A 23,762-nucleotide genomic window follows, 5' to 3' on the forward strand; every position below is an offset into this window, starting at 1 on the left:
TGTATTTCTTCAGCAGAACTTCACAACTCACGGGAGTGGACAAGTACACCTCGCTGCAGCAAACAGAAAAGGACGGGAATGGACCACTGTCAGTCTCAGACCTTATTTGGAAATGGGACCATTGCACTCCGGAAGTGAAGGGGGCGCTATTTTCTATATTATCTACGGTCTCCTGTTTTTATTTTCTTTTAAAATCTGATATATTTTCACCTTTAGGAAGGATTTTCACTCTCAGCATGTATTTGAACTTCTCTCTTTTATTTACTTCAGCGCAGCTCACAGTTTTTAGCAAATTCTGTAGCTTTCGGTGTACTTCTAAATCTGCTCCTTAGTCGCATCTTTTCCGGTCTGATACTGCCTCTAGTGGCGGGGGGGGGGTGGTAACACAACTAATCTAATTACATTACTAAATCAGAATGCCACCTGAGTGCTGGGGGGAAGCGGTGGACGGTTGGACAGCGTATTGCAAGAAGGGGGAGGAGGTCTGACTGTCCGCTAACCCCCCTGCCCTCCCAGATATGGTATTTTATTTATATAATTCTAAGTAATTTCCACTATCAGCTGAGGATTCCTCAGGTTGACACAACATGTCAACCAACATTATCTTTCATTAGAGCCTCATTGATGACTGCATGTTGAAGCACTGAGGAGTTACAGTCATTAGAAGTTTGTATATCAGATGTGTCCAAGTGTGCCATTTGGAGACTCAAAATGGCACACTTGGACAACACCTGTACATCCTCATGAATAAACATGTCCAATATGACATTTTTTTGTGCTAGTTTGATCAATCTTGAAATCCACGAGCAGAATACTTTATTCTACAGATTTATTATACAGTATTTTCCAGTCCATATATTCAAATCTCAATGTGCATTTACAAGAAAAAAGCCAGAAAAATCTGGGTGAAGTAACATTTTTAATTTTTTTTGTGTGTTACAGACATCATAGCTACAAACTACTTACAGTTACATTATTTTTTGACTGCAAAAACAGAAAATGTAGCTTGTCATCTTCTTAAAGAGATCAATCTTTTGCATGTACTCCAAATTGTTCAGCAAAATAAGCTGATTTAATTTGGGTATATCTTTTCATCCATTTTTGGTGATTTAGGTGCTGAAGGTTAAGGGGTTAAAGTCAACCCAGTTCAATCCCATACACAAGAAAAAAGTTTTGGATACATAATGTGTCAAGCAAACATTGCAAGAACTGATCTTGACATCATTTTGATAATCAGCATCAGCAGCCATGAGGACATCAATGCAGATTTCTCTGGAAGCAGCATGGTAGGGCCTTTGCAGTCTGATCTGTGCTCTGAAGGCCAAAATTCTCTCCAAGAGAGCCAAGGATGCCTGCAGGATTTTATTGGAGGGTATGCACAATACTATCAATGCACCTGACCCATAAGAGGACAACCACATTACCAAAGCGCATCATGTGCATGTGGCACAAAACTAGCACAAACCTAGAACACACAATTACAGGCCATAACCGCTTAATGTCATGATGTGCGGTGAAGAGGTGAGGAAGACACTGGGGGCTCAGGTTGAGATAAAGAATGAATGATGAATTTAATGAAATTGTCAGAAATGCAAAGTAAAAAATCCAGGCGACACAGAATGAGCGGAAGGCTAAGGCTCAAAACTGGTAGCAACTGGTCAACAAGAGACATCTGACAAAAGACAAGATGGCTAGGCTAGGCTAGGCTAGGCTGCTTGACAGCTTGACACAACAGATAGGACAAGGACCCGCCAGGAACAAGAAACACAGGTGGGATTAAATGCACAGAAGGTAATCAGGGAACGAGACACAACTGGGAACAATCAAGGGGTAGACAGGGCACCACAGAGACTAAATAGAGACAGAAACCTAAAATAAACCAAAAGAAAACTCAAATCCTTACACTTTATGCACATGGACCATAAAAACAGAAGGTCTAATCCCCTTTTCTTTAAAAAACTATGCTAACTAATAAATACAGGAAAACAAAGCCTACCCGTGTGATCCGCGGTAGGTGGAGGATGGAGATTGTGTGTCTGAGCTGTCCAGAGGAGGTGAAACCACAATGTTTGCTTAATTTAAACTCTTTTGGCAAAGTGAAGAGAAAATGGGTGTGCTACAACCCAGATTTAACTGCCTAACTCTCCCGCAGTCTTAGCTCAACCCTGTGGCCCGTCCACTGTCCAGTTTGCTAAACCACAAAAAAAGAGCAGTTAAACCAGCAGATCTGCACACATGGTAAAAGGGTTCAAACTGCGCTTATTCGTTTTAGCTATCTTCAACTGCATAGTGACATTTAGCTTACAGAAAGTAACCAAACCGTCAAATTCACCGTCAAATTAACAAAAGTAAACTGACCAATAACATTTAAGCTTAGGATGGACATGTGCCCTCCCCCTCAGCAGCACACATGTGGGCAACATGCAAGAAGTTTTGACACAGACATTTTTTTATTCTGAATTTTGTTAATAGTAAATAGGGTTAGATCATTTTAAAAATTCCAATAACTATTTTCGTTTTTTACTTAAAGGAAAATCTCATCAGTGAATAGAGCCTAGAATTCGAACACTCCCACAGACTTCCATAGAAAGAACGTGGCTCCAAATAAATCCAAACAAGAGCAGCTCCACTACTGAACATAGTTCATTCTTAATGTTTCATAAATGTTTCTCTGGTAAGTTGATGAAAATATAATATGGATGCAGCAGACCTGTGGCTCCGAGGAAAATATCCAGAAAGCAGTGCCATGAAATCCATAGCATAACTTGAAAGCAGCACAGGAGAAGACAATATAGTGTCTATTTAGCATAGAGAAGGGGCGGACATACAGCGCCAGCGTCTTGTCCTGTACTTGTATAGACACAAGCACTGATGGTGGCAACCTACTGGATAGTAGCCACAAACGCCCTGAGTCAGTCTGACAGAAGAGTGGCTGCCATGCACCGGCATCACCAGGCTCTCTGACCTCCATCAGCAGGCAAGGTGGCTGAAGTGTCTTGCCGAAGGACACAATATCACAGGCGGGAGGAGCAGGAATTGAACCAGCAACCTGCCGATTGCGGGCAAACTTCTACAACCGTCGTCAAAAAGTAAAGTGTTATACAAGTACAGGCCATTTACCATATACATTACACTGAACATAGTTCTTGCTCAATATTAATAATAGTAAAAGGTAAAACAACTTGTTACAACATTCTAGTAAAATCAACATTCTGGCCCTCTTCTGGTCAACTTATGTATGAATCTGAACTCAATTATTTCTTCACATCAATGCTGTTCACATTCAAGTTGTATTTTTGTTAAGAGAAGTAAAGGGGCATAAAATGATTGCTAACTGCACAAAGCTCAGCCTCAGCAAAACACAGATTTTAACTGAAAGGCCATCACAGAAAAAACATCCTTAAATTTACTGTGAATATAAACACCAAAGTGCTGAACAAGCACCATAAAAACATCCACATAAAACAAGCAATCACATAAAAGATTGCCTTTATGTGATGTTTTGCACAACTTGACAGATAAAATGACTTTTCTCATGCTGGGTCCAAAGCCAATGGAAAGGCTTTAGGGGTTACACTGACATTAATTGGAAACCTGATTCCTGCTGTGCAATATACAAATCAAACATTGGCCTACAGTATCAGTTCTATAACCCATCATTAAATACAATCCAAACAAAACAATCATTTGTTATCAGCAAGGATTCAAAATAGCCGTCTATTTCTTTCTATAAAAGTTTTATGAAAAGTCAATTGATGCATTAAAATAGGAAATACTGGGTTTTGAACTTCAGAATTTGAATATCAATAAAATTCAATGGCATATCTATGGATAGTTTTAAAGCTTGGTTGGTTTAGTTTAGAAACAAAAGATGGTTAGTAGGAAAGGTTGACAAATAAGCTGGTGCTTCAGCCTTTATTATGTGAAAATGTATTTATCTTGGCATTGATACAATCTGTACACATTGACTGTAATAATATAAAAAAGTGAGGCTGTTTATTTATCAGGTTTTCATTTCTGATGATTACAACCTGATGTTACAGCCCAACATCAGTCAATAAATGACAAGGTACATACAGTGCTTAGCTCATTCTCCAGGTTGCAGTCTTCTAGTTTGTTGCTAAGTTCAGCGAACTGCTCTGGAAATGTTGTGTTCAGCTTCTCAATCATTTCAAACACATTGTTGATGATGATGCTGTCTTCGGCGAGATTGAAAGAGTTGAGCAGCAGTATGCGTGTCCTGAGAGAGAAGGAAGGTGGATGTTAATAAAACCATGGACCTGATGCTAACATAAAGCAACAGTATTACACACTAGCCAGTCAACAAGGATTATTACTGCAGCAGTACATAGCAAGAACTATGTTTTAGCTCACGTCATGAATGGCCTTTAAAATAATCCAGGTCAAATCTCCATAAATGGCTATGTCAACATTTTCTCATGACCTTATATGGCCAGGCAAGAGTATGGATTAGAAGCATTAGGATTCGTAAAAGGCGATTATGTCTATGAGATTTATGTCTGAATTGGAAGATAGACAACAGAATAATGTCCAACATTGACAGGACAGGAGGACTGTGAACTGGGACAAAGAGAATTAACAGGCATTCATTGATATACAGTTGTCTCATCTGCATTTTACAGTTTTCATATGCATACATTTCAACAAGCCAAGACTACCAATATATATATTCCAGATGTAAAAAAACACAAGGTGTGCAACAAGAAGTCTTACATGTCTCCTTAAGCCTTCAAATGTTTGTAATGTTACTTAAATTCACTGGAACAGAGTCAAGCAACCTCAATAATACATACCTCTCCAAGCAATTCTCATAGTTGATAGTTGCCTTGAACCCATAGATGGCAAAGGTGACAATGGAGGCAAAGATGGATGTTCCACTGTTAATAAGGGAGACAATGATGGCCTGCCACTCAAAGTTGTTGTGGTACTGGTTGTAGCTGGCGAATGCTATGAGTGACCCAAAACCCAAACCCAGAGAGAAAAAGATCTGAGTGGCTGCATTGATCCAAGTAGTAGGATTGGCAAGTTCTTCCATCTAAAAGCACAGAGATGCACATGAAAATGAAAGCAAACCCCATCGTTCTAATATCTAAAGCAAGGTGATGAGGCCTTATTCCTAAAGCCAATCCATTCTCACCTTGGGTGTGAACATGTATTTGACACCATTTAGAGCTCCATGAAGAGTCATGCCTCGAATCAAGTAGATGAGCAGGACAACATATGGAAATGTTGCAGTGAAGTATACCACCTACAAAAGTCAAACAGCACCATTATTGGTGCAATGTTTTTAATATGGTGAGGTGGAAACAGGAAACAATATGAAGGATCACAATATTACAGTAAACTCTGTTATACATGCAATTACAGATTATATTATTGCTTTATTGAGTCTGTAAATAAGGAAGCTTTCTTGCCTTTCCAGTTGACTTTACACCTCGGATAATGAATAGATAAGTTATCACCCATGCTAGCAAGAAACACAGCGCCTGGCCTGTGTGAATGCCACCATTCTTTTCAATAGAGGGAGAGACATTAAGGGTTTCTCTATAGAAGAAATATTGGGTGGGTGTAGCTTTTTCACACTCCTCTATAGGTCCGGTCCGGTTGGAATTTACAGGGCAAGCTGCCCAGGGCAAGACAGACTTGGAGGGGAGGTGGTGGGGGTGCAAGGAGCACAGAAGGACAGACATTAGAAGTCAACCAAAAAATATAATATCACAACTTTTTATTGTAAAATCAATAGATTCTGAACAGGTTTTAATTTAGACAGTTTTTTCCAATTTAGTCAGCTAATTGACCCAAATTTACCTGACCCAGCTAAACTAAAATAGTCCAAGAATTTAGGAATATTTGAAGTCCTAAATACATGAAATTTAGGACTTCAAATATTTGGCTACAGAAGGTTTAGATTTTCCATACTTAGATTGCACTTAGGTTAAGTCCAATATTACTACATAAAAGCTAATTCATAAAGCTAGAAGAAAGACAGGTAAACTGCTGAGTGTGTATATAATGAAGATAGAATGTAATGCGCTATAAAGATGATTTTAACATCTCTTTGCTTTGGCAAATTATCAACATGTTCTAATTCTTCACAATCTAACAGTTTCAGTATTTGCTACAAAAAATAGAGCATTTAATAACCAACTCACTTGAAATGAGTGAAAGAGGTACCAGAAACTCCATGCATTGATAATGTTGTAATAGAGACATAAGTACATTGATGTCACAACACTGGCAAGTCCTGAAATGATATAAGTAAAATAGGATAAAGGTTAGAAAGCAAAGAATTAGTATCAAAGTTAGCATCAGAAAATGTTGTGTTTGTAATTTAGACTCTTACCAAGTCCCCCTAAATATGGGCTTATAGCAGTCCATGCACCGATGCTGCCCAGACGCATTTTCTGACCAATGGCCAGCTCCAAGTAGAACAGAGGCACGCCTTCCAGGAGCAGCATGAGCAGATAGGGGATCAGGAAACCCCCTGCAGGTGACAATATGAGGCTCAGACCACTCAGGGTAGCAAACACCTTCACTTTAACAACATCAATAAGGCCTGATGTTGCAAAGGTTCATTTTCAAAATTAATATGCCTTTTATAATTTCAATGATTTAAACGCTGTGCAACATCTGTAAAAAATAATAGCTTAGAGGTAGACTAACAATATCTTGGTAATTGACAACAATGTTATGGGAGCCAAGCTGAATGAAGAAAATTATAAACTAATAAGGTGAGTCAAAAACTGGATAACATATTCAGTTTTGTCCATTGTTGGTTTAAAGAAGATTTGTTGAAAGTGGCCAATATATTAATATCTAAACATACTTGCAGAGAACATTCTTGTCCTGTCTTTCAGTGTCCAACCATGTCACTGACTACTGGCTGAGCTGTAGATAAGATTAAATGGATGTGCTCTCTCTCATCCTCTAGACTTTAAACCGGCTCAGCTCATCTGTTAAGATTAGCTTCTCTCCTAGATGAAACTACTTGAGTGACTACTTTATCTACTCTAGTGCCATTGACTTCTTACTTTTCTCTAATGTAGAAATAACTCCTGGATCATTGCTTCTATTTCTCTGTTTGTTTTCCTCAAACCCCAGTTGGTCGTGGAAGATGGCTGTTCAGACTGAACCAGGTACTGGTTCTGCTGGAGGTTTCTTCCTGTTAAGGTGACATTTTCCTTTCCTCTGTTGCTACATGTATGAAGAATTGAGGGATTAGGGTTTGCTGCTATTCAATAACATCTTTTTAAGGGAGCATAAAATAATTCTAGCATTATAGAAACATAATAAGATAGAAAAGAACTGAACAGAAACCAGACTGATCTAATAAGGAACACAGAATCTACAATAACCAAAAAGGACTAGACAGAGACCCTACCAAGAATCACTAAAGAAGAAATAGACTCTTCAAACTAAATAACAACTAAACCTAGAATGCAAAATTCCTACGAACCAAACACAACTAAACACCACGAGGGACCAAAGCAAAAACAAACAAAAAAAACAGGAACAAGACAAATCTAACCAACATTACACTCTGATCCACCTCAGGGGAGATTCATAAACCCCTAACCACTATAAACTAGGTTGTGATACAAGTGTAAGACAGTACAAAGCAGATGCAGTACAACGTTGTGTCACATGCTGTAGCTTTACTTTCAAGACTAATAAAGTTATTACTTAACTTAAATATTAGAGAGAAGGGTAAGAATGAAATTTCTGGAACAGTTTTGTGTACAATTTCTTGAAATGCTGCTAAATGTCAGGAGGATCTTAAAAACTGTTTTTAGACGTGGAGCAGGGGACTTTTTTTTTTTTACCTTTGAACCTTCTGTTCATTCATTTGGAGTAAATTAATCATCTGTGTACTCTTTACAAGCCTGACCACGCTTAAATAACAACAGAGCAAAAATCAACTAAGTACAGAAAGCACAGGCACTGTCACAATTTAGTATCTCCATATCACATTTATATACCCTCCTCCTGTTATTGAGGTTCTATGACAAATTATTAACAACAAACTATAAGCAAACACATTTGTAGAAAATCTAGTAGACTATTTTGTTACACTCCTGTATCTGTTGTTATTGTTTTAAAGTTACATTCAATGTCTTAAATGCACCTTGCGCTTTCTCTGACTTACAGATCTTCCTGTCATCAATTGGCTGTTGTCCCTTTCATAAAACACTACAAAGTGGCATTAGGGCAACTATTTTGTCATGTCAAAGTGTTTTGTATAAGAAATAATGTGGCGAGGGAACTGGAAGTAAATCTGGCTCTGCTGCGCCTTCCTCTCCTTTTGCAGATAAGTGTGCTCTAGCTAGATGAGACTTTGGTCCACAGAATGTCTTTCATGACCGTTTTTAAAGCTCTCAAATATTTGTGAGAGCCTACAAAGCAAGACTCGTACTGCATTCTGATAAGTGCTATTTTATGCAGAGGGAGGTGAATTTTTTGAGAAACAGAGGAAGGGGGCTTGATCATGACTGAGAACAGGATACAATGAAAGACTCATTTCTCTCCAGAGAGCTTGTGGGACTTAAAATGCTTTCACGGCTTTGGCTCATGTTAAAGATTTGTTGAGAGGTTTTCCTGGAGAACTACCCCACTGTTTCGACCTGTGGAAAAAGGGGAAAAGGATTTACTTGGTCAAAGCAGTGCCAGTTGGTTTGTGACTTCCTGGCTGCCAGAACTTTCCCCAAGTGATCCCAATGTGCCTCTCAACCCAACTGGACAGATGTCAGCAAAACTGGCTTTGATGAAGTACTTGTATAGAGTTGTTGCATACTACAGGACATAGACTTAATGCCATTACTGCACCAAACAACAGGAGCTGCTTGCTGTACCGTCTACATGCCACCTTCCAGTGGCTAATGTTCTGCCATGCCAGTTAAACCTAAAGGCTGGATGCAAAGAACTGTAGATGCAAGACATTGATACCAGCACCAAAACCCCAACTCTGAGCGGTGAAATAGTTTGATCACATAATTATTAACTCCATATCTAGTTAGTTTACAGAAGACTGTAAAAATAATCACAGCAATATAATTTGAAGTTGATTAAAAATGGTCTTGTTGATCTCTGACTGATCAGTAGATGTTTATCAACTACCAGCCAGTGAGTTGTATTTCACATTGGCTTTTTCATGGCTACTTTTTGACCATTGACAGTTTTTTCTGTGCATCAATGATGGATATTTTTTCCAAACATGGAAAAATCATTCAATTTTTCCTCACCTTTGTAGATGAATGTTAGGATGAGTAAGTTGCTTTTATGCTGATCTCTAGTCCCTGGTGTAAAGCAGAAAAGGTTATTTGATTACATAAGTATATGTACTTATGTAACAAATACTTTGTTAAATCTTCATTAACAAAATATGGAAATGTACTTGTTTTTAAGCCTGGTAAACAAACTGGGGTTGTCTTGTTCCTATTTTTTGTTTTTGCTTTGGTCCCTCGTGGTGTTTAGTTGTGTTTGGTTCGTAGGAATTTTGCATTCTAGGTTTAGTTGTTATTTAGTTTGAAGAGTCTATTTCTTCTTTAGTGATTCTTGGTAGGGTCTCTGTCTAGTCCTTTTTGGTTATTGTAGATTCTGTGTTCCTTATTAGATCAGTCTGGTTTCTGTTCAGTTCTTTTCTATCTTATTATGTTTCTATAATGCTAGAATTATTTCATGCTCCCTTAAAAAGATGTTATTGAATAGCAGCAAACCCTAATCCCTCAATTCTTCATACATGTAGCAACAGAGGAAAGGAAAATGTCACCTTAACAGGAAGAAACCTCCAGCAGAACCAGTACCTGGTTCAGTCTGAACAGCCATCTTCCACGACCAACTGGGGTTTGAGGAGAGGGATCTGGGGCAAGCATTCTAGAAGCCTAGTGTCAGACTTCTAGAATTTAAGACATTTTTGTTCGAGCTGCGTCTTTAAAATGATGTTCAAAATAGCAGGCATACAAAATAAAATTCACATTTAAAAAATACAAAAATAATTTATGCATTTAAAAGAAATTATGTGAAATAATAATTTAAAAAAACATTATAAACATCCTTCAAGGCATTAAGGCATGGTCAGTTTGGTGCTAATATCATCCTTAACAATTTGATGTTTTCTCAGAACTCAAATTTACAATAAATTAGAAGTTGGTGGAACACCAGTGTCACAGTTCAGAGTAAGGCAAATTTTATGTAACCATGGACTATGAGAGTAGATTGCAATAAGAAAGCCCCCGCTCCAAAATCAACATCAAGCATGACCAATATCATCAACATTCACATGAACAGGCCAAAGAACTTCTGGAGAAATTTTTACCATCTGAAGAAACCAGGGTCATGCTATTTAACCACAGTGATGAGGCAACTGCTTGGAGAAGCAAAAGAGAGACATTGAGACATTAGAATACTGTACCAATATTCAAACAAGGTGATGATTGCATTATGCTGAGTGTCTGTTTCTGCACCATTAATACTGATGCATTGCAGGAAAATAATAAAAACGGAGGACAAATCCAAATTCTTTAGTTTTACCTAAAATCAACATCTTAAACACAACTGGGCTTTACAACAGAACCTTAATCCCAAATACACATCAAAACATTGGATAAAGTAGGCTGAAATATAGGGCTGAAATGGCCATAACTGAAACCCTATTGAAAATGTATGTACTGCATCTAAACGCCAAGAGGTCCCAAGAGGCCAACAAATTTAAATGGACTCTAGCCAGCATTATTCAGAACCTTGTCTATAGAAATGCATCATTTCTTTTTAAGTTGCTACAGGTCAAATTTCCAAACATTAGTTCAGGTGTAGTTATTTAATGAGATTGTATGTATAATTTTGACACTGTATATTTGACTCCCCACCCCCACCTCCAACAATGAATACAAAGTTGTTGTATGTAGTATTATCATTCCACACTGAAAAATATATTTAGTAATATTTAGTATTGAAATGATCCAAGCTTATTCAACAGTTGCTGTGTTAACTTCTGATCAGAACAATTGGAGATGCTTATCCTTTTCTTGGACAATCCGTAAAAGAAAATCAAGTTAAAATGTAAATCATCTCCAATTTTAAGAGCACTGTTCCATTTCTTTAGTTGTTGATGTCATTTACAATGACTTTTAAACCCAGCCTCAACCTTCTTTCCACCTCTCTGTAAGCAGTGTGTTAAATCTATGGCTTTTCTTACTGTGAGCTGGCAGCAGAGGTTGTTGCAAAGCTGAGTTGTAAGTAGGTGTTAGGTAGTGGCTGGTATGTAGCAATCCACTATAACCAACAGTCCTGCAGCCATTCCTGCTTAGGTGTTGAAAATGATCTACTCAAATAGTTTATGTGTAAATGACCAAAGAAATTCTTGCCTTTGCAGCAACATTGCACAATTGGTTTACTCTGTCTGAAATGTAATTCCTTAATTGTCATTAGTATGATTTATTTATTGCTAGCATATTTAAAATGCTTCTTCATATTATATACAAAGAAAGTTTTTTAGGCAGATGGGGTAAGGGTCAGGCTTTTATAACCTTTACTACTTTCCCTTTATTAACATCTGTGGGTACAAGCAGAGAGTGAAACAATTTCAAACAATGGGACCTCGGGATGACACAGTTATTACTTGAGGGTTGAAATAAGGGCCTCTTACGCATTAATATTATGCTACAATGCCCAGGTTTAGTTTTCCAGAATCTTCTTGTTTTAATGCAATTTCTAATTCAGAACTAGCGTTCACAAACAACATCAAACCCTGAAGGAAATGCATGAACTAAATACATTTTAGACAAATACACTGAAATATCAGAGGACAAATCCAAATTGTCCTCTAACAAGTTCTAAGTTACTGGCAGGATTACATGTGAAAATGGCCTGATATATTGTAAAATGGATTTGTAGTGGGAAGAATGCATTTCTACACGCTACAAAGCATTTGTCTTGATCACCAGAATTCTGAGTTTGTGATCTGTTGATCTATAAATAGAAGGTGAAGATGAGACTATTATAGCGTGTTATTGTAACCTGAACAAAATCATAACAAATGAATTTGTTAAGAAGATTATGTCAGCCTATTAATTGTGTCAACAAAACATACAGATTGCCTTTTTGGCGTTGATTTGTAGTTTGAAGCTTTTCGAATAATTCTTCCTTTTTTGTTCCTGTTTTTAGTGCTAGGTTCCACCGACAAAAGAAAACTGAATGTTTAAATTGAATTGTTGACAAATCACTGTGACCAAACTAAAAACTCTGGTAAATAATATTAATAGACTTTTGCTAATAAATTAGGAATGTTTCCTAAATGAGAAACAAAGAAGTACATTGGCACATAAAAACACTAAGGTCAGTAGTCCTCCCTATTGATCTTCAGATGACTCTCAACAGACCAGAAAATTAAAATGTATAAAACAAAGAACTTAGTCTGCCTAAGCCTACTCAACTGAATAGCAAATAATAACCATCTTAATTTCAACATTTCTTTTTTTTATTCCATATTCTCAATAATGAAAATGAAATAAAATCAGACTTATATAGTGTTTTTTATGGCAGTCAAAGACGCTTTACATGAAGTCAGTCATTCCCATTAACACACACATTCACACACCTGTGATGGGTAGTAGTGTCATGAAATGCAGTAGAGAGGTGGTGAAGCAGACGCAGAGGACCCGGGTTGGTGTGGAGGAGAATGATGATTTTAATGATGAAGTCACAAATACAAAGTCCAAAGTCCAGGCAGCACAGAATGAGAGGAAGGCTAATAGCTCACAACTGGTAGCAACTGGTAGAGCAAAAGAGATGGTCCGGCGACCCACTGATTGCACAGGAACCATTTTGGTGGCCCAGAATCGGGTCTTTGCGTTTTGAAGACAGTGATGTTTTTTTGGTTTCATCTGACCATAATTTCTAGCTTTCACTGCAGCGGTCGGGAGGAAATTTGGTACCTCAAAATCCAAAATTTTGTGTCCTGTCCTGCCCCAAGTGGAAGAGTTTAAGTATCTCGGGATCTTGTTCACGAATGGGGGAAGAAGGGAGCGGGAGATCGACAGGCGGATTGGCGCAGCGTCTGCTGTCAAGCGGGCGCTGTACCGATCCGCCGTGGTGAAGAGAGAGCTGAGCCAAAAAGCGAAGCTCTCGATTTACCGGTCGATCTACGTTCCCACCCTCATCTATGGTCATGAGCTTTGGGTCATGACCGAAAGAACGAGATCGCGGATACAAGCGGCCGAAATGGGTTTTCTCCGTAGGGTGGCTGGGCTCTCCCTTAGAGATAGGGTGAGAAGCTCAGTCATCCGGGAGGGACTCAGAGTAGAGCCGCTGCTCCTTCACATCGAGAGGAGCCAGTTGAGGTGGCTCGGGCATCTGGTCAGGATGCCTCCTGGACGCCTCCCTGGTGAGGTGTTCAGGGCACGTCCCACCGGGAGGAGGCCCCGGGGAAGACCCAGGACACGCTGGAGGGACTATGTCTCTCGGCTGGCCTGGGAACGCCTCGGGATTCCCCCGGAGGAGCTAGAAGAAGTGGCTGGGGAGAGGGAAGTCTGGGCCTCCCTTCTGAGGCTGCTACCCCCGCGACCCGACCTCGGATAAGCGGAAGAAGATGGATGGATGGATGGATGGAAAATCCAAAACTATGTTCTTAAACCAGAAAAGAGTAGAATGCCTTCTCCAGGTTGGGAATGAAGTTCTGACCAAGTGGAGAAGTTCAAGTATCTCTGGGTCTTGTTCACAAATGAGGAAAAAATGGAGCAGGAGCTCAATGGAGGATTGTTGCAGGATCTGCTGTGATAAGGTGCAGCACTGATCTATTGTGAAGGAAGAGCTGAGCTGAAATGAGTTTCCTCTGCAGGACATCAGAGCTCTCTTAGAAATACGGTGAGAAGTTCAGACATCTAGGACAGAGTTTCCCAACTCTGGTCCTCTAGGCACACTGCCCCGCATGCTTTAGGTGATTCCTTGCTTCAGCCCAGGGAATTTCAATTATCGGGTGTTTGATTAACTGCAATCAGCTGAATGAGGTGCATTAAAGCAGGGAAACATATGAAACATGCAGGCCCATGTTCCCTGGGGACCAGGGTTGGGAAACACTCATCTAGGAGGAACACAGAGTAAAGGCACTTCTCATGAATAAGGAAAGAAGCCCGATGAGGTGGCCTGGCCATTTGGTTAGGATGGACGCCTCCCTGGTGAGGTGTTCTGGACACATCCCACCAGAAGGAGACCCAGAGGAAGACCTATGACATGATGGAGAGACTACATTTATAGGCTGGCCAGCAAAGGCTTGGGGTTCCCCCTGAGGAACTGAAGTAAGTGCATGTTTGCAGTTAACAATATTCACCCCACTGCTGCCAACTCAGTGACTTTCTTGATATATTTATTAACATTTCAGACGATAAAAATTGGTATTGGTCAAAATCAAAATTGATAATCAGCAATCGACCAGAAAACTTCAATTAGTGCACCCCTACTTAAGATAGAATATATACACACATATTCATGACATTCTTTGATTAAATTAATTTCTCTGAAGTGTAATTAGAAGAGTTAAAATTTTAATTTGTACCAGGTGAGTCTTTCTCATCTGAGAATGTGGACCCTAAACTTAACATTGAGAAGTTTAATTTATTGTTATCAAACTTTATCAAACATCCCTTTTGAAGCCAAAAAACCCAGAAATATTTAGGGCCGACAACAAGAATCAACTCATTTAAAGTTAGAACTCAGTTTCACACCAACACAAACATTCTAGCATAAATGTTTGGCTGTCGAACTGGACCGCTCAAGGTCGCTATCATGCTAAGTTTCTATTAGCAGCTCCACAAAGGTTTTTGATAAATATTACATTACCAACACACATGGAAACATATCTTTATCTTGTCTTTTTTTCTATTCTCCCTGTTTCTGAAGGATAAGTTCTTTTTTGAGACATTGTTTTATTAACTTATCTTCCACTGGAGCTTTCTACGTTTGGATGCGCTCTGCACTTTGCGATGCAGGTCATATTACAGGTGAAGCGTGACCTACCTCGGCCACCAGGAGCCATCCAAGAGCAATTTCTGTTTGTTTGTTTGAATTCTACAATTAAATCACAACTTTAGAGTGTTTTGGTAACATAACATAGGAATCATTAAAAAAAATCAGTTCCATGTAGGGGGGCCTCTACTGGCCTTGGGGCTCTAAGTGGCCGCTTAGTTGCATATACTGTGGGCCAACCCTGCCCAACTGGCTGGAGAGAGGATTAGGCTGCTGCCCCAGCAACCTGACCCCAAATAAGAAGAAAAGATTGGATGAATGGATGCATGGATGGACATTAAGCCCAAAAATCCTAACATAATTTTTACAGTAAACTAATATTCAAAATTTTAAAACATAGCCATTAAAAAATGAAAAAAGTGCCTTTTGGTCGAAGAATAGGCATGTTTGTGAAATTTTATGATGTCTCAGCATAAACATTTGAAGCACACTGGTTTGCAAAACTGAAAGAGGTTCATTTAAAAGGTGAGCAATGACAGCAGTCGGGAAAATTGCACTCTTTCTTCAAAGCAGTTCTAGGGACGGAAATAAAACATGAAAGGCTCCTGATCACGTTGTTTCAGTAAATCATCAACATCTTCTAATCCTTCGCAGTTTTATCTCTGCGTGTTTTCTCCCCTTCCTCAGAAAGAAGCAAACTAATGATGTACAAAGATTGTTCTAAATGTTTAAACGTACTACGGCGCACATAGTAGACTATATTTTAAACCATAATCATAGCCCTTAAACTATATCATGTCTCGTGATCTCTTCGTTGTTTATTCCAAGGTAATGAGCAAGTTCTTAGAATTCGGGGTTTTCGGTAACATTGCAAACACGCACAAAGTGGGTTCTGCTGACCCTGGACTTGTTTCCACCTGCAGAAAATGAACGTACTGCGGCCCATAACATGGACACACGGCGAGGAAACGGACATTCTGCCACCACGACATTTAATCAAATATTTTACACCCCGCAGTCACGACTTTAAACTATAAGGAAGAACTTTGGAATGAATCATGAAGATTTGTCCGTCATTTTTTCTTCATAATTAACAATCTGTAAAGTAAAATCTCTTCATCTTTTAAACCCCAAGAAGTAATTATTTGACAGAAATGTTTTCCACTGCACGCAGCTCTGTGGTGTCCAGTGTTATTTTGTATCTGTGAAACAACAGGCTGTTAACAGTAGCAGCTCTGGGTTCCCTTATGGAAATTTACCACCAAACACACGTCTGTCTTTAGAACAGCCAAGTCCCACCGGGGTTTGCCGCTGCAAGCTGTGCCACAAAGACTTCTTCATACTAAGCATTCCACATACATTTAGTCTGCCAACTACTTTTCAAGCTTGAAATAAAGCACAGCGTCTCATTTAAAATATTAAATAAAATGACCTGGCTACATTTGAACGGGCATTACTGAACACCATTGATCTGATACATGGAATGAAACAGATTCCGCACAACTACTGTTCAAACAGCTTTGCTTCCACAATAACGAAATAAAGTAGACCACACAAACATCTGACAAACCTGGACATTACAGTAAAGTAATCGGAGATAAGAATGCATAACTTACCTCCACCGTGCATTTGACAGAGGTAAGGAAACCTCCACACGTTTCCCAGTCCGACGGCATATGAAACACAAGCCATTACAAACTGCATGGGACTTTCCCAGTTGTCTCGAGCATCCTTTGCCATGCCTGCGTTCTGTGGAAATGTTATTCGCACAACAGTCTGCGTGCTTATAAGCTTTCTGGGATTGTACAGTGGTCACTTGAAGTAGGAGGGTCTGCAGAACGACTGACGACAGACAGACATGGAGCGAAGCTACTTGGATCATGTAGTTCTTTAACAAAAAGGAATTATTTGTGATCAAGCTCAGTGGGTCTATTTGTTACATATTTTTGATTAAGACATATATTCACCCCTTTTCACAGTTGTTTAATATTTAATAAAGTCATAAACCAAACTCCAAAATTTAAATAACATGTAAAGTGGGCGGGGCTTGCATATGAAGGCTATGAATATTTAAATAGTCCAGTCTTCAGTGGAAAATAACCCTAGCAAATGACGCGGAAGAAACATTTGGATGCTTAGTAAAAGCTATGAGTCTTAATATTTTTTGTTGTTCTTTAAACAAAACAAACAAAAAACCTTCACTACATTACAACCATTTCTTATCATTGATAATATACAGTAGTTCTCCAGACTTAAATATAATAATTGATTTGTTGAGTCATCCAGTACTTCAGCTCTCAATAGTGATGGCTGTGTTTTTAAAATATTACTAACAAAATACATACTATTAAAAATGATGTTTTTTGCATCCTCCTGAACATTGTACTTGGTGGTTCAGAAAGTGTGGTAGCAGATGATGCTGAAACTACTCTCTGCTTGTATGATCCACACCAAGTAAGACTGGAATATATATATATATATATATATATATATATATATATATATATATATATATATATATATATATATATATATGTATATACTGTATATAATGTGTGTATGTTCATGACAGAATAATAAAATCTGAAATATTAATATTAATGAACATACAATGTTGTCGTAAATATACTGGATTTAATCAAATGCTAATTTTCTGTTGTCTCATATAACTAACAACACAAACTACATTCTGTAAGGCTGTAAGGAGAGCTGAGTCCGCCACAATATACCTGAATATCCAGAGGTCATACAGAATTGGTCGTAGACATTTATCTCTCTGGTATGGAGATAAAACAGTCTCATAATTCACAAATGCGCAGTTCAACATTCACACAGGATGAGATCCATATGTAAATCAAGAGATATTTGTGTTTGCATAAAAAATACAAGTGTTCTGTTCATTCGTGAACCTCGATTTGTGCATTTGTGAATTATGAGACTGTTTTAGCTCCATACTCTAGTGCCTAGTACTTCCAACAGGTGATTAATTGTATCTGAAGCCATTACCCTAACCAGGTATATGAAAGGTGGAATGTTAACTTTGCAAACAATTATTTCCTTTTACTCCTTTATAAGGAAGACACACAAGAAGACACTGGTCCCCTATAAATGTCCTTATTAAAAAATGCAACTGGGTTTCCTGCTTATGGTCAAGTGACAATGTGAGAATTAATTTGCTTTCTAAGAATAGGTCTTAATAGAGTTAATTTTCCCATTCAATACAGTGCAATTTCAATACATATTTACCTTTGCTAGGTTAATTGCATAAACACGAAGTAAATTTGGTAGACTTTACTACTAATTTGTGTCTTTGTATTTAAATGTTCTGCCTGCCTGAGAAGAGGCTGTGTGTGTGCACTGTGGCTCTCAGATGGACACAGCTGGTTGTGTAATGATAGTTTCATGCTGTGTCCCAAATAATTGGCTTTTCATATGAAAAACTGTGTGGAGGGAGAAGCCTGGGGACAAGGTGTGAATCACTGCAAATGTGGACTGTATGCTACAACACAATAATGTTTTCTTTAAGTGATAGTGAACAAAAACAATGACATGCATACTTTAGGTCAGATTTCACTGAGTCTGAGCCTACATTGCCTAACAGCCATGAGAATTGTTCTGTAGATTCAGTTAAGAAGAACAAAATTCTTCTCTAGCTTTTCTATATTGAATTAGATGATTGGGTGATTTGTGAGCATTCTGTTGTATACCAATGTACTGCTAAAGTCTTTGATTGTTGTTGCCATGTAACTGGCAGCTTTTTTATAGGATGTGAGCTGGTAAGAGCAGGGTTTTGATTGGTTGACAACGGGAACAAAGTCAAAAATAACTAAGAGTAGAATGAAATGACTTGTAAATTTTGTGCATGTTTGCTTGATATGTAATTATTGATCAATAATTCTTAATGTTAACAGTATTTATGTGAAAGTTAAAACTCCTTTGTTATTCTTTTCCCTCTCTGGAAGGCTGAGGTGATTGGCCAATTGGATTTGAGAAGGCGGGGTCTGAAAGTTTATACAGGTGGACCTAATTTATGTCAAACCAGATTGAGTAGAAGATGACAGAATGCTGATGCTCCGATCTTCTTAACTTTACTAAGCCTAGTCACGATTTCCAAACAAATGTTTATTAAAAGTACCATACTTCTGCGTTTTCGTTAAGAAATTATAACTCAGCAATTTGTTGGATCTATCAGATTCTTAGAGTCAGATTAATTGTACTCATTTTTTCTGTCTTCAATAGCACTGTGTTTAAGTCGCAATGCTGATGAAAAGAAAAATAAATCTCCTTTAGTTTTCTGCTCTGCTGGAGTGCAGAACTCTCCAGCTCTCAGCATGGTGCAGCGACTCAATAACATGTGTGTTTTGCTTTTGTCCCACAGAAAAGAGTTTTTCTCCCTGATCTCACTGGTTCATTTGCTGTCAGAAGTTTATTTGGGTTTTCATAAAAACGTACTTTGATTAACGGAAAGCCCAAGTCATTGTTTTAGAAGTATAGGGACTGTTGTCAGGGACAGTTGTGAAACCAGGATTTCAGGGGATGAAAACACATCTAAGCAATGACTAAAATGATCTACAGAAGAGGAGCATCCTGGTGGGAATGGGTGTCTCAAACTGATGGTTCACAATTCATTTATTGAACATGTGAACACACTGTAGGAGCTACAAAATACACAAAATAAAATGACCATTAGTAACTTAAACAGTATGTTACCTTCATCCATTTGCCTTATTGAATTATCTTTACCTTACATTATGACATCTTTTAATCTTTGACCATCTCTATCTTGAGTGCCATCATGATGTGTTTACCATATATATTTATTAAACCCCTTTAGCTTTAACATATCCTTTTAACCATATTGCAAATGTCTGACTTTACAAAACAACATTAAAGCTTGTAAACGTTTGAATTACTGAATAAGCATTACTAATTTACCACAGCACCATCTACTGGGCGAAAGCATAACTGTTACACTTAGTAGCAAATTCTATGCTGATGAAATATAACAAATATACATTTACACAGAGCCGGCCCAAGGCTTGAGCAAACCAAGATACTGCATAGGGCCCCAAAACCATCAGGGGCCTCCCACCAAGGCTTGTATTTTAACACAGATTACAGATCTTTATATATATATATATATATATATATATATATATATATATATATATATATATATATATATATATATATATTTGTTTATTAGGATGGAGAATATCAGTACATTTGATTTGATGCTTTCAGTGCAAATAAATGAAAACATTTTACACTGATAAAAATTTAAAGGAGGTGGCAAGTGTACTTTATAAAAATACAAAGAATAATCTTTAATGTTTAATTACTGTTTGACCAACAGATGCCATAAGTTTGATCTTTTCTTTGTGTTGGAGCTCAGTTTGATCACAGTTACATCTCAGCAGATACGAGGCACTTATCCAAGGTTGCTTCTAAGCTCAGCCATCTTGACCCTTCTCCCAGATTCCATCAAATATGTACACATGGAAACCAACAATGAGGGCCTCGAAATTATAATACTACTTAAGGTGTAACTAACTCCAATTTTTTTCGTTGCTGATATACTGTCTAAATAGGTGATTTAGGATTCTATATTTGTTTCTGTGTAAATGATGACATTTTTGTGTAAATTTGTTTAGTCCTGCAATATTTTTGGCTACAACCATCTCAGTGCTGGCTGCTTTGGTCAAAAGAAGCCCAAGCAGCTGAATTTTCCTATTGGTTCCAGCAGTACAGCCCTGCTTGAGCTTCTACATTTCCACTGACGGTTCCAGCTCTGCTCAGCTGCACTCCACTTGGCCTAGATCCCCTCTACTCTGAACTTGTGTTTCCACAGAGTCAGTAATGACTATCAGAGCAGAACTCCTTCAGGGGGCGGAGGCTTTGAGAAACGTGATCATTTTTTGAGACAATGGAACAAGAGAGATTTGAAGGATGTGGATTCTGTGCTTTGCTGTTTGTTTGCCTGATTGGGATTCTTCTGAAATTCTAAGCTGCAATAGGAGAAATAGGAGAAATAGGAGGAATGGGAGGAATGGGAGGAATGGTGCGACTGCAACGAACGGAGAGAGAAGAAGAACATCCAGAGGATATTCCTGTCCTTGGAGCGCTTGCAGCTGAAGGAAAGAAGGTGGTCCAGATATGGCAGGGTAAGTTAATGTTAATGTTTGTATATAACTATCAAACTACTCAATTTAATTAAGTTTATTGACATAGCTCCACCAGCGCCGTGCAGAGACCTTTGAAGGGCCAGGGGCTGAAAGTTAAAAAGGGACACACTGAACAAGATCTTAAAACACCGTACAACAATATAGTTATATATTAATCAAGAATTTAATATTTAATTGGATCATACTGTATCATTGTCATCAGGTGGGGATGATGCAAAGTAAATTTAATCTAGTTTTTCCCCAACAGGTATAATGTTGCTGTTTCTGCTGCTGTCAGATGGAGGCCTGAGTTGATCAGAGACTGTAGTTTTTAAACAGACCAGAGGAGAGAAGAAGTTTGTTATGAAATAAACAAATTTGCTGATATTGTACTAATTAAAACCTAATTATATGTGACTGTTTAATCTCCAGGGCTGCACAGTGGCGCAGTTGGTAGCACTGTTGCCTTGCAGCAAGAAGGTCCTGGGTTCGATTCCCGGCCGGGGTCTTTCTGCATGGAGTTTGCATGTTCTCCCTGTGCATGCATGGGTTCTCTCCGGGTTCCTCCCACAGTCCAAAAACATGACTGTCAGGTTAATTGGTCTCTGTGTGTGAATGGTTGTTTGTCCTGTATGTCTCTGTGTTGCCCTGCGACAGACTGGCAACCTGTCCAGGATGAACCCCGCCTCTAGCTGGAGATAGGCACCAGCAACCCTCCCAACCCCATTAGGGACAAAGGGTGAACAGAAAATAGGTGGATGGATGTTTAATCTCCATAGCAACTTGGCTGCAGACAGCTTTAAAGATCAAAACAACTCAGAGGGGTTAACTTTACATATTGTTTCTATGTTAGCACCTCATAGATCTAGAATTGTTAGACTGAGAGATATCAAGGCAAGGAAAACAATGGTAGGGCCCCTCCAGACACTCAGGGGCCCATATAAATGCCTGAGTTGTCCCACAGATCATAGATCTAAAACTGTAGTATTTATTTATTGAGAATCACAATACTGTTAAATGTATTTAATTCATTCAGCAGAGATAAAATTAAAAATAAATACATTTAGGATTTAATTAGGGAGTTTACTTTGTAAAAGTGCAAAGAATCATCTTGATAGTTTGATTGTTGTGTTACTATGGCTACAATATGGTGTAATCTTTGTGTTTGAGCGGGATTTGTTCACAAATACATTGCAGTAAATAAAGTCCAATAATTGATTTTTAAGCTTGGCAAATTAACATGGGCCCCCTCTGACAGACTTTATTAAATCTATATTTAAACATGTTAGTGATACTGATGTTCTTAGTAGGAGGGGGGCAAGGGCCCTAGATCAGATTCTGTCTAAGGCCCCTTATTACCTTGGTCTGGCCCTGCATGAAGAGCGAGTCTCTGTGCATCTGTCTACTGGAATCTACCTGGAACCCCCCTGTAGCCCCTATGCCAGTCCCCCGATGCTTTTGGGACATCTTAATTTATTTATTTGTGGCTCGTTTGAGTTTATGTTACAGTCCAAATTGTTGGCATACTATTTTTGCTAAACATGTTTATGTAACATTATGTAACATTTAGAGCAAGCTCTAATTGCTCTGGGCCGAATCTTTCTTTATCAGTTCAGGTTCTGCAATAACTTCTATTTACAGCCGCGAACCTCCAGCCCAGATCCCGTCAGCTTTAACCTGCCTGGTGGAAACGTTAAGGGGAAGCAGAGACCGAACAGTGAGCAGGTGGTACCAGGTGGTACCAGGTGGTACCAGGTGGTACCAAGTGGTACCGGGGCTTTGAGCTGCGTCACGGTGACAGTCGTGGTGCCGTTTCTTTTTACCAGGATATCTGATTCTGACTCACAGCGGTAGGACTGACTCAGCCTGATAAAGTTAAAATGAGAAGTTTTCTCTGCAGCCGAAACATTTCAGTGTTTGGGGGCGAGGCGGGTTTTAAACTGCTGTCCTAACTGCAACATCAACATCAACATCTGGTCTGATTATCTTGCCCATAATATGACAGAGGGCGCAGATCCGGCCCCTCCTGCTGACCCGAAGGTGACTAACAACATGGAGGCAGAGGAACTGACAATGCTCAGTCATTATTAAACAGAGGGCAGCCAGACGAATTTAGCTAAATTATTACTTTTAGCTAAATATTATTGGATATTGTTGAGGGGCACAAGCAGGCCTCCTGACACATAGATAAAAATTGAAAATAAATGAATAAAAATAAACTCAAAAATGGGCACTATGGGCATCAAGTTCATTATTCAGTTATTCTAATAACTAAATATTAGAATCAGATGCAATCTGCTGGAAACCCAACAGATTGCTTCTTGTCTTGGACAAGACCATAGAGACAATGGTTTGTGTTGTCACTGGCTTTGCAGGAGTCCCTCATATCATGCTTATAGAAATAGTGAAGAAGAAATAGTCTCCTTTAATAAAAAACCTCCAGCAGAACCAGAACCTGGCTCAGTACCAGCAGCCATCTGCCACGCCTGATTGGGGCCAGAGCAGAAGCACAAAAAGAAACAAAAGAAATGTTATAGGTGTCCTTTTTATGCTAATGAAAAGTAAAATATTAATAGCAGGAGAGAAAAAATGGTTAGTTGATGGCGGTATTAACTCAGTCAA

At 38.7% G+C, this 23,762-nt stretch overlaps 1 protein-coding gene across 2 annotated transcripts in view; it reads right to left on the bottom strand.

Moving 5' to 3' along the window:
• Positions 1–16,769, bottom strand: part of slc6a20 (solute carrier family 6 member 20) — a 31,948-nt gene extending 15,179 nt beyond the window's left edge. For both annotated transcript variants that reach the window (XM_032559263.1, XM_032559261.1), the window contains exons 1-7: positions 16,593–16,769; positions 6,365–6,505; positions 6,174–6,265; positions 5,436–5,663; positions 5,159–5,269; positions 4,815–5,056; positions 4,078–4,240 (exon numbers count right to left, since the gene is read on the bottom strand). In XM_032559263.1, the coding sequence (XP_032415154.1) occupies positions 4,078–4,240; positions 4,815–5,056; positions 5,159–5,269; positions 5,436–5,663; positions 6,174–6,265; positions 6,365–6,505; positions 16,593–16,716 (1,101 nt within the window). In that variant the 5' untranslated portion in view covers positions 16,717–16,769. The remainder of the gene's footprint in view (positions 1–4,077; positions 4,241–4,814; positions 5,057–5,158; positions 5,270–5,435; positions 5,664–6,173; positions 6,266–6,364; positions 6,506–16,592) is intronic.
• Between the last annotated feature and the right edge of the window lie 6,993 nt (positions 16,770–23,762).

This window comes from Xiphophorus hellerii, chromosome 3 (genome assembly GCF_003331165.1).
Source record: "Xiphophorus hellerii strain 12219 chromosome 3, Xiphophorus_hellerii-4.1, whole genome shotgun sequence".
Classification (NCBI taxonomy): Eukaryota; Metazoa; Chordata; class Actinopteri; order Cyprinodontiformes; family Poeciliidae; genus Xiphophorus; species Xiphophorus hellerii.